Source organism: Laccaria bicolor, genomic scaffold (assembly GCF_000143565.1).
Source record: "Laccaria bicolor S238N-H82 LACBIscaffold_24 genomic scaffold, whole genome shotgun sequence".
In the NCBI taxonomy this organism is placed as follows: domain Eukaryota; kingdom Fungi; phylum Basidiomycota; class Agaricomycetes; order Agaricales; family Hydnangiaceae; genus Laccaria; species Laccaria bicolor.
The window spans coordinates 1-9,798 of NW_001889895.1; the positions used below are offsets into that span (position 1 = coordinate 1).

At 45.8% G+C, this 9,798-nt stretch overlaps 4 protein-coding genes across 4 annotated transcripts; 2 read left to right on the forward strand and 2 right to left on the reverse strand.

Annotated features, from left to right (window-relative positions):
• Nucleotides 1–92: 92 nt before the first annotated feature.
• On the reverse strand, nucleotides 93–1,823 carry LACBIDRAFT_329845 (uncharacterized protein; the record flags this gene model as incomplete). The annotated part of the gene is made up of 5 exons (XM_001884131.1): nucleotides 93–494; nucleotides 619–875; nucleotides 968–1,421; nucleotides 1,471–1,518; nucleotides 1,566–1,823. Coding segments are annotated over 5 exons (1,419 nt in total), but the record flags the coding sequence as incomplete, so codon positions are not given.
• Nucleotides 1,824–2,146: 323 nt separating this feature from the next.
• Nucleotides 2,147–5,916, reverse strand: LACBIDRAFT_329846 (uncharacterized protein; the record flags this gene model as incomplete). The annotated part of the gene is made up of 13 exons (XM_001884132.1): nucleotides 2,147–2,927; nucleotides 2,974–3,085; nucleotides 3,138–3,322; nucleotides 3,478–3,608; nucleotides 3,679–3,781; nucleotides 3,826–3,971; nucleotides 4,020–4,370; nucleotides 4,421–5,095; nucleotides 5,148–5,238; nucleotides 5,584–5,595; nucleotides 5,639–5,699; nucleotides 5,738–5,764; nucleotides 5,859–5,916. The coding sequence occupies 13 exons, from the start codon at nucleotides 5,914–5,916 to the stop codon at nucleotides 2,147–2,149; spliced, it is 2,733 nt and encodes a 910-aa protein (XP_001884167.1).
• Nucleotides 5,917–6,293: 377 nt separating this feature from the next.
• LACBIDRAFT_303424 (uncharacterized protein) lies at nucleotides 6,294–6,967 on the forward strand (the record flags this gene model as incomplete). Its single annotated transcript, XM_001884036.1, has 2 exons — nucleotides 6,294–6,536; nucleotides 6,587–6,967. The coding sequence occupies 2 exons, from the start codon at nucleotides 6,294–6,296 to the stop codon at nucleotides 6,965–6,967; spliced, it is 624 nt and encodes a 207-aa protein (XP_001884071.1).
• Nucleotides 6,968–7,337: 370 nt separating this feature from the next.
• On the forward strand, nucleotides 7,338–9,705 carry LACBIDRAFT_329847 (uncharacterized protein; the record flags this gene model as incomplete). The annotated part of the gene is made up of 7 exons (XM_001884037.1): nucleotides 7,338–7,397; nucleotides 7,649–7,707; nucleotides 7,785–7,814; nucleotides 8,006–8,024; nucleotides 8,115–8,167; nucleotides 8,218–8,642; nucleotides 8,705–9,705. The coding sequence occupies 7 exons, from the start codon at nucleotides 7,338–7,340 to the stop codon at nucleotides 9,703–9,705; spliced, it is 1,647 nt and encodes a 548-aa protein (XP_001884072.1).
• Nucleotides 9,706–9,798: the final 93 nt, after the last annotated feature.

Sequence of the window (9,798 nt, forward strand, 5' to 3'; positions counted from 1 at the left end):
CGTCGTCGTCGTCGTCGTCGTCGTCCGTTGATGTGTCGTCGTCGTCGTCCGTCGTCCTCGTCCGTTGACGTGTCGTCCTCGTCGTCGCTGACGTGTCGTGCGTGGTCGTCGTGTGTTGACGTGACGCGTCGTCGTCGTCCGTCGTCGTCGTGCGTTGACGTGTCGTCGGCCTCGTCGTGCGTTGACGTGTCGTCGTCCGTCGTCGTGTGGCCGGCCTCGTCGTCGCTGACGTGTCGTCGTCGTCGTCGTCGTTGTCCGCTGGCGTGGGCGTGATTCGAGGTGACCGCGCTGGTCGCGGCGACGGTGGTGGTGGTTGTGGTTATGGTTGTGGTTGTGGTTGACAGCAAAACAGAGATGCTGATGGTGACGTCGGCAAACGCCGTGACTCGTTTAGGAAGGTGGGCGTGAGGGTGGGTTATATAGAATAAATGTTTGTAGAATTTGAACGGCCGTATGGTGTAGTGGAAATATTGCTGCTTGGACTTCACGTGACACTTCCTGAGCCTAGAGTTCAATCCTTATGCATCCACTTATTTTTTTATATATTATAATAACAACAACAAATATTGAAATTCATTGGAATCTCTCGGAATCTGTTGGAATTTGACTGGAACATACTTTCCATTGGAATTCCATGGAATCTGGTTGGAATTCCAATGGATTCCAATGGAAACTGTTCCGGGAGGCTCCCGGATTCCGACCATTTCCACCAGATTCCGTCGGATTCCATTGGAATTTCTGTGGAATTGGAAACCAGAATGGCTGAGGCTCCAGCCAACTAGTTTCCGTCGGAATTCCATGGAATTCCGACATTCCACTTGGAATCCGCCGGAATCCGCCGGAACTCATGGGGGATGGCAAAGACCTCAATTTGTCTGGCAACTAATAAATAATGAATTACAAATCCGACCCAAACTTGCTCGGCCTCAGCACCAATATGTTCAAGGAGACGGGGGGCTTGACAAACCCGATCCCGGGCTTTCTCCACCTGGGTTTCTATGTGCTGAAAACCAGTTCTTGTGATACCTCATTAGGTCAATAAGAGCAGACTGCTGTACAATTTCCTCCCAAACCGAAATCTCATTGGTGACCCACTCTTCCTCAGCCTCAGCACACTTGATATGTTCAAGGAGACGATCCCGAGCATTCTCCAACTGGGTCTTGATGTGCTGAACTTCGGCCGGTGTCAGCGTGGAGGTGTCAGTGTCTGGGTACTTGATTGGCAAACCACCCTTTGCCATCCATCTGAACCAATTGTATGACCTTGTCAGAAGTTGGTCGACGCCCCCTGGTGGAAAGGTGATGCGAGTATTCCACCACGCAAACTCGTATGCAGGCCGGATACGGTCATCCATGAAGGCTTCCTGAGGGTGCAGTGGGTTACCCTGGAGACAGGACTTCAAAAAGGGAGGGACGATAAACTGGCAGGAAGGTGAGCTCAAAGAGAAAAAATCTGGGGCAAAGTTTTACTTTATGCCCATAGGCGCATGCCATGCCGAGAGTCGCTATAATGAAACCCTAACCAAAGGAATGAGTTTAGCCGGGCGCGGCAAAATAAAGCTCACCTGTTCGGCCGACATGTACTCCAACCAACAATTCTCGAACTTGGGGTCAATGGGGTTTTCGAGCTTTGATGTCAAAATGGCTCTGAATCGAGAGGACCAGTAGCAGAGTACCTTCTGGAACTCTTGCTCGTCCTTCCAGAGGAGATTAGCCACTACAGAAGAATCTCTGGTAAAAGCTGGAGGCCGTATCTTCAGCACCTCATCAACCCATTGCTCTGCTCGGCGGGGTTCAAATGACAGGTGTTCTTTTGCATACATGGTGGACAATGAGAAAGAATAGTTTGATTCAACTAGGATTAGGTAATGCAATGGCCTCGCACATGACCCCGGCATTTATAAATTCTTTGGTGGCCTGGAAGGCCAGTTCTTTCCACATACTGATTTGCCCCTCGGCAAAGCATACATGTCCCGGCTTGTCTGGCACCAAATCCCTCAGCCCAGCCCACTCCCTTGCTTTGTTGATGAAATAGAGGTGGGTCCAGTTCATTTCGTTTGGGATCAAGGTATGCTCTTCTGACCACCGGTCATATCGAGCTTTTGCTCTGAGCCAATTCACCTGATATACTTTGATTTGTCTGGTTTCAATTCATGTAGAGTAATAAAAGTGACTGGATCTGACCTTGTTCCATGTATGTTGAACCTGACGAATCATCAGCCACAGCCATATTCCAGAACCATGGCAGAGCAATATTTCTTTGACCCTGGGCATTGCCATCGTATACTGTAGTTAGTGCCCTTGTATCTTTTTTCCCTGTCGGCTTGTATCGGTCACGAGTGCCCTGAGGAGCATTGAGCTGATTAAGAGCCCATCGAGCTTGGTTGTATGCCTGGAGAGCACTTTTCATATCGCGATCTGATCCTTGTACAGCATCGTAAGCCCGAGTTACACGTTTTTTCGATTTCTCAGCTCGAATTCTCTTCCGATAAAGGAATGACTTGTAACTGATGGCTTCCTGTAAACGCTTCAGAGCGTTATTTGCCTGGGCCACTCTCAATTCTATCTCTACGCACCGGGCTTCTCCCAGTGATGTAGGGAGGAGGGCTGCTTGAAATGAGGATGGTAAGAGGATTTGTTGATGTTCGGCCAATCCATATCCCTGATCAGGCAAACTGGGTATGCTCGGTGCTGGGGTTTCCTCTTCATCACAATCGCTCCAGTCATCGTCATCCACAATATTCTCTGAGAGTGGTGGATCATGAATAGTTCCTTCATTAATTTCCAAGTTGGGAAAATGGCCTTGACTGGCCTCGGAAAACTCTTCAAGTCGCTTGGACAGCTTCTCTCGACGTTTCATTATCTCCAGCTTCTGATCGGCACTTGGACGACTGCCTTGAGCCTTCACAAAGGCGGCCAATTCGGCTCTGGATTGTTCAATGTTTGAATCTAGCAATATTTGACTTTACTCACTGGGCTTCCTGAATTTTGATACCGGTGTTTACCCATCCAGTTAACCCCGGCTTGACCTTGCCTGCCTGTTCTTTAGTCATAAGTTTTAGCCGAATGCCCTTTTCGGTCTCGGCTGATTGAATGATTTTACAGCTGGCCTTTGTGATGGAAAACTTGGTCCTTACCTTCCTTGACCTTGACGTAATAGATGTCCATGGCGGAAAGGTCCTTTGCCTGGTTCAAATTTGCCGTTTTGATCTGTTGCTCCCATTCTTGAATCTGTTCCTTACTTGCTGAGGCACTTAATTCTTCAAGAGCCTGGAAGCTCTCGGAGAGCCCGAGTTTTGCTCGCTTCCACTTCTTGCAAAGGCTACTCACTTGACATTTATTAGCTTAGAAGCAATGTAAAAGCAGTTGAAAATAGATACCCATATTGATCATTTTTTTCCAGTTATTATCCAGCATGTGAGCATCCAACACCTCCGATCTATGGGCCAAAGTCATTGTCTGGGTGGTGCGACCGACCTCGTTGAGAACAGCCCACAAAGTCTCCAATATCTCTCCATCTGTTTGACCGGCCCTGGGGATGAATGTTGGGGCAAATCATGGAAAGCATATTTCTTGATGGCCATGGACATGGAATAAGCTGATCCCGGCTACCAATAACAAGTCTGGTCTGATCCAGAGGTGTTTCGCACCACGTTTTATCCAAGCCATCAAATTCACCATATACTGGCAGTTGATGTCATAGACAAAAATAACCCTTTTTTCTTCACCGGTCATGGTATTCTTCAGAGCCTGGCACAAGGCATAGTCCATGTTCATTTGCCTGTTCGGTAAAACAACGATTCAACCTGAGGATAACTTGCATACCTTTCTCCCTTTTGAAAATCTACCACTGAACCCGGACAAAAGGTGCCATGTCGAAGGCAAGCAATGGCTCCAATTCCAGTAGCATCAAAACCTCGGTGAAATACATTCTTGTTGTTGATAGCATTGTGCTCATGACATGTCCTCGGCTGAAAGATTCAGACACCGGCCAAGTCACTCGAAGGATAAAAACTTACATCATTATCTTCAATCATGTCCTGAAGGTGGCTCAAATAAGGTCCTCTTTGCATCATGAAACTATCCCCATTTTTAAGCCAAACATCATCTTTGGGCCGTGCCTGTTTTTGGTGGGCTGCTGTGAAATTGCCATCGGCTACAAATCCTCTGGTATACTTCCAGTTAGTAGGATCATTGGGGTTTTTGTTCCAGTCATCAGGAAGGTTGACTCCCGGTTGTGGGCAGGTAGGGCAAAAAAAACCCATCTCCCCCAGCATCGGAGCCTTACCTTTGTGTCCAAATCCAAAAGTAGCCAGTTCGGTAAGATTACAGTATTGTCTACCAACCCTTATTAACTTGTGATACCGGTTCTGTCAAACGTTTTGAGATGGGAGTATACCTTGGTACTTGAACAACATACCGGAATGGAATTAGGAAATGCAAAGTTGGTGATCCTTCTCAATTTGGAGTAGTAGTGGGTGGCTGATGTTTTACATTCCAGGTTTTCCAGCAGGTAGTCATCGAGGAGTTGGAAGGTAAATACGGTCTGGCAAGACTTGTAGGTGGATGGGTACAACCCAACCCGGAACAACTGTATGTCCTCGGCTGCTGCACCAGAACATCCACAGAAGACGATAGGTAGGTGATGCACACCGGAAGTATGGACGACGGTCATGACCCGGCCACCATTGTAAATACGGTCCGTTGGTTTTGGATCAGCCGAAGTGCTGGTAAGGTCTTCCATGTCAAACCATTCCTCTTCGTCAATGTCAAGCTCGGCACTCAAGTTGCTGCTTCCATTCGGGCACCGATCACCTTCGTGACCAAGTCGAATAACCAAACCCACTTTCCACAGCCAGCTCGGCTCATAAAAGGTGCCGGTCCAACGTTCAATCCAGTGGAAAGGGTCCCTGCAGTGGGATGTTCGGCAACATTCTGCACAATATGCTGTGCCGGCAAAGCAATCGAGACATCGCCAATTTGCCTCCTTCTTGCAAAAGATACAAACCTGCTTTGACGCTTTCCTATCCAAAAATTCATGGAGGTATAGATTACGCTTAGTCTCTTTCCAAACCCTCATGTAATCATTGGATGACTGATAGTGTATTAGCGTTCAGTATATGAATATATTGGAAGAGGAATTTCACATTTCTGTAAGGTTGATGATCCTCAAGAGGAGGAGCATATTCAACGTATGGCAAATCTTGGTGTTCCCTTTCAATGTCTCTTTCCAGATGGCTGCAGTTACGTTTTTTCACGGGGGAAAATGGCAGAGAGGGAATAGTGGAGGAGGGAAAAGACCTCCTTCCATTTTTTATAACAAGCCTGTTGAAGTGAGGATTAGCGATGTTGCTGTGTGCTTTTCTTCCCATGTTTGTCGACTGTTGAAATGGCCAAAGGATATAATGATGATGTGTAGTGGGAATGAGGAAAATGTGGGCGTAGTGGGAAAGAGGAAAATGTGGCCGTCGAATAGCAAATGCAAACATTCATAACAGATTTGCAAATGCAAACATTCATAACAGATTTGCATTTCCAGCTACGTAAAAATTCCTGGAGTTTGTCAAATGTTTTCCAACTTACAACAGACCAACTCTACAATTTATGCAAGAAGGGAGGCCAATGTGAAGAGACTCACTCTGGAGCCAATGTGAGGAGACTCGCTCCGTATTTGATCCAACCAGTCAGGCTGTTGTATCCTTAAAAAGTTGGCAGTAAGACTGGGATGAGCACACACCCAAGCCATAAAAGCCGGCCAGCAGGACTGGATAATAGTCAATTAGAAACACAATCTCATATTTCATACACTTCGCATACTCTTTAACGGCGGCTTCTTGTGAACTTTTAATTTTTATCACCTTCAATATGACTGCAAAATATCAAGATCTGTATGTCGCTGGCAGCCTCATCATACATTGGTATAAAGGTAGCTTCAATATATACCACCATAACTGTGTTACCAGTTTAGTTACTTAGATGGACCGACGATAATTACAGACAGACATAATTACAGAGGAAGCTAATTAAGGTTTTGTCCTGTGATGCGATCATAACTGTTCTGCTATTTAAGCTATTTAAGGTTATTAAGGTCTGTTCTTTTCCGTTTCGTGTTCGATCTTCCGTGCCGATCAGTTATGTATATTTTTGATAGATGATATATAAAGTAATTCCCTTTCCCGAATCAGGGGTGATTGTTTGTTCATTGTATTTGGCATGAGTTGTTCTCCCTCTCTGCTCCCGACTACCATTTTCCATCTACCTCTTTGCTCCCAAATACCATTAATTATATCATTATGAGTACTCATTCTCAATCCCCTGAACCATCTGCCCCACTTTCCAGTCAAACCAAGCACCATGGGTCCGGGAGGCATTGGACCGACGAAGAAAGTGCTCTGTTGGAAAAACATCGGGAGGAGTACAGAGACGCCAACGACGCTGCTCGTGCTGAGATATTTTCTCGAGTTTTGCAAGACATGCTCGACATACTCCCCAATGGAAAATCGTTCAAGAAGGAAGAAAGATCAGCTGTTAAAAAAGTAAGTACTTTTTCCAGAGGCCCTCTAATTGATTCCTGACGGACTTGTAGGATATTAAAGAGTGGTTTGCCCGGTACAGTCATAAGAGAAGTCAGAAAATGCCGAGGATGGGAAAGTCGTGGCACGCCCGGCGTGTGTTCCAGCATGAGAACAAGGAGGCCATCGATACCAAAGCGAAAAGGCTTTGTGCCGAAGCCATTGAAGAAGGACAAAAGAGGCCTAAAGGGGGAGATCCCACTCATTTTGATTTTCGGGAGCGGGTCGTGACTCAAATGATGGGAAAACTGAAGAAAAGGGAGAAAGACGTACTGCAGAGTAGGGACTGTCATGGATATACCCAGGTATTAACTGTACCCGATCCACGGATTTTCCCACCCACGGATCAGATAAGGCACAGTACGGATATATGCATGGGTAAACAGCCTGGGTGACCAAGCAGGTATATAAATGAGTGTATCTCGTTCATTTCCTGTCCGTTCTTTATGAAAAAAATTGTGTTAGAAAGCGAAAATTCAGAAGAATTCATATTAAAACAAAAGTCATTCATATATTATCTAAATTGAGTATATTGAAACTAAAGTTATTTATATATCATCATCTGAGGTCTTTCTCCTTGTATAATGCTGCTGTAACTGAGCCTTGATCACAGAGAGTGTTGGGGGTGTGTATTAGCATGCCTTGGCCATCTTGAGAGTATTTATTTTCAGTTTCAGAGAAATGCTTTTGAGAACAATTGATATTTAGGTTTGGTAGCAACAGAAACAATGAAGGAAATGGGAGGTTATATGATGTACAGGCACAATGCATCACATTCCTGACTGCAACTTTCATGAATGGGTTCTGATTTCTGCTCAGCCCCAGGTAAGCAGCATTATTCACATTTATTTTCCTTTACTTTCAATGATTGATGCAGCTACTTCTGTGGATGCAGAGTGGGCATTCTCCACTGGTCACAATCAGATCAATTTCACCCAGCACAATATCAACTTTCAAACATTCAGAGAAGAAATGGCTCTTAGATTCTGGATTAAATTCCCCTTCTACCCAGCTTCAATAAAGTTACACAAATGATTGAAAAAAGATGGACAATGATTTCTTTTCCTCTTAAATAGGTTTTTGTAACACATTGTGTCACCAAAATTGTTCTTTCAATACCTCTGGGTTCATCAAGGTAAATTTGAATGTTCTCCTGTTTTTTTATTGGGGCATATTGTGATTGCTTTCACTAAAAATTGAATTCATTAACAGGATTTCAAAGATTTCTGGTGACAAGCTTGGGTGACAGCTGGGAACAAAACCCAGGTCACAATTTGGACCCCTTCCACAAGCAGCAGGGGCCAGGAAGTTGTTGTGATAGCATTCTGTCATGGTGGAAGGGAGTTGGGGGTACAAATAACACTCTTATCTATTCTGGGCACGTATGCTCAAAGTATTTCACGAAGGTCTAAAAATATCTAATTTACCCACAGATACCTGCGGATAGTCCGGGTACTTACCCGAATCCATCAGTTGAGTCCAAATATGGGTGGATTTCGGGTTCACCCGGGCTTTAGCTATCCGTGACAGTCCCTACTGCAGAGGACGGCCGAGGAGTACAACAAGAAGGGAGTTGACCTGGAACTCAAGTCCAAGTAAGTTAATTTTCATTATTCTAATGTTGGCTTATCTGGACCTTTGGTAGACTGGCTGTAAAGAACTGCACGGCTTGGATGCATGCATTTTCCAAGGAACTTTATGACACAATGGGTGTCTGGGTCTTTATCTTAGGATGTTATCTGAAGCCCGATGGTAATTTGGACGTCTCGACGTACGACTTCAATCAAGAACTCGGCAATGGGAAAGACTTTATTGATAACCATAGCCGGACTTTCCATGAGGAAGGAATATTGGTATCTTCTTGGAGAGCACACAATGAAGAATACTATGGGTTGGAGGATCTTGCTTCGGCCGAAGGAGGACACCGATCCCGGGGTGCTATGACTTTGGAGAAGAACCTATACCTGGAACCTATTCTACCCGATCCATCGAAACCACCACTTAAAACTTCCTGTGATATTCGAATTTGGTGGCTGAATGTTCTTCGTACATTTGTCAACCAGCACTATAGTAAGCCGGTCCCCAGAGATTTCTTGCCCTGTATCACTAAACATTTGTCTAAGATCTTGCAGCTGGGCAGAGTAAGGGATCGGCTCCTTGGACGGCTATTGGATCAAAGTTACTTGACTTCATTGATCTAGAATATATACCCACGACTTGGAGATCAGTAAATGGAGAAGGTAACAACTTTTACAAGTTTCTTGATCCCTCCAAATTCCCGATGGAGATGGTCACTGAAGCTCTCCAGTTTTGGTATGAACGTCAAGAACAACACAAAGTCGCCTTTCGATTTAAATCCTTTCTTGAGGGGAAAATGCTGCTGGAAGCACCTCCACGAAGGAAAATCAAAGTTCACGTTCCTAAACCTCATGTTCATAGTGTTGGGAAGGGCAAGAAGCCTGGCAGAAGCAAGGGTCAAAGGAGAGGCCGGGCAGCAACCGAGTCACCGTCAGATGAGGAAGCCAGGCCAAAGAGAAAGGAAGGGGTGGAAGATCGGCAGTTTGATGACAACAGTTGGAAGGATTTGGATGTGGACAAGCCGGCCAAGAAACGAACCGAACAGTTTTCTAAGGATGACTGGACTCCTGATCGGGATGGCTCCGATGACGATGGAGAAGACTTGGACATGGAGAAACCAACCAAGAAACCAACCAAACAGCATGACGAACATCGTGAGGATGGCTCTGATGATAGTGACTCAGACTCCGATAATGGTCAAGAGAAGCCAAAGCAGGATACTCTGACTGAGCCCACAGTAAAACCTAGCAGGGTCAACCCGACCTTGGAAGAGGATAGAGACTCGGGATCAGATTTGGGCTCAGACGATGCTATGATCACTGTAGATACCAGCCCCGAGCTTCAGCCTCGGTACAACAACACCCGGGCTCTCTCCCATGAAGTACCATCGGACACTGAGGTCTTGGCTGATGATACATTTTGGGAAGCCGACCTGGGCTGTGGGGTGGAGTCGGCCGATCGAGCGAAGAAGAGAAAATTCACTGATGAGGAGGATACACCCTGCAAGTTTCCTCGGTTAGAGAAGGGTTACAAACTTGGCCTGAGGAGTGCCTGACCAGGCAAAGTCAAATGCTGAGCTGCATTGGCTGTTATCCAAGCCACTGTCAAACCAGCTCAAGCAACCAATCCGAGGTCGACACAACCAAAG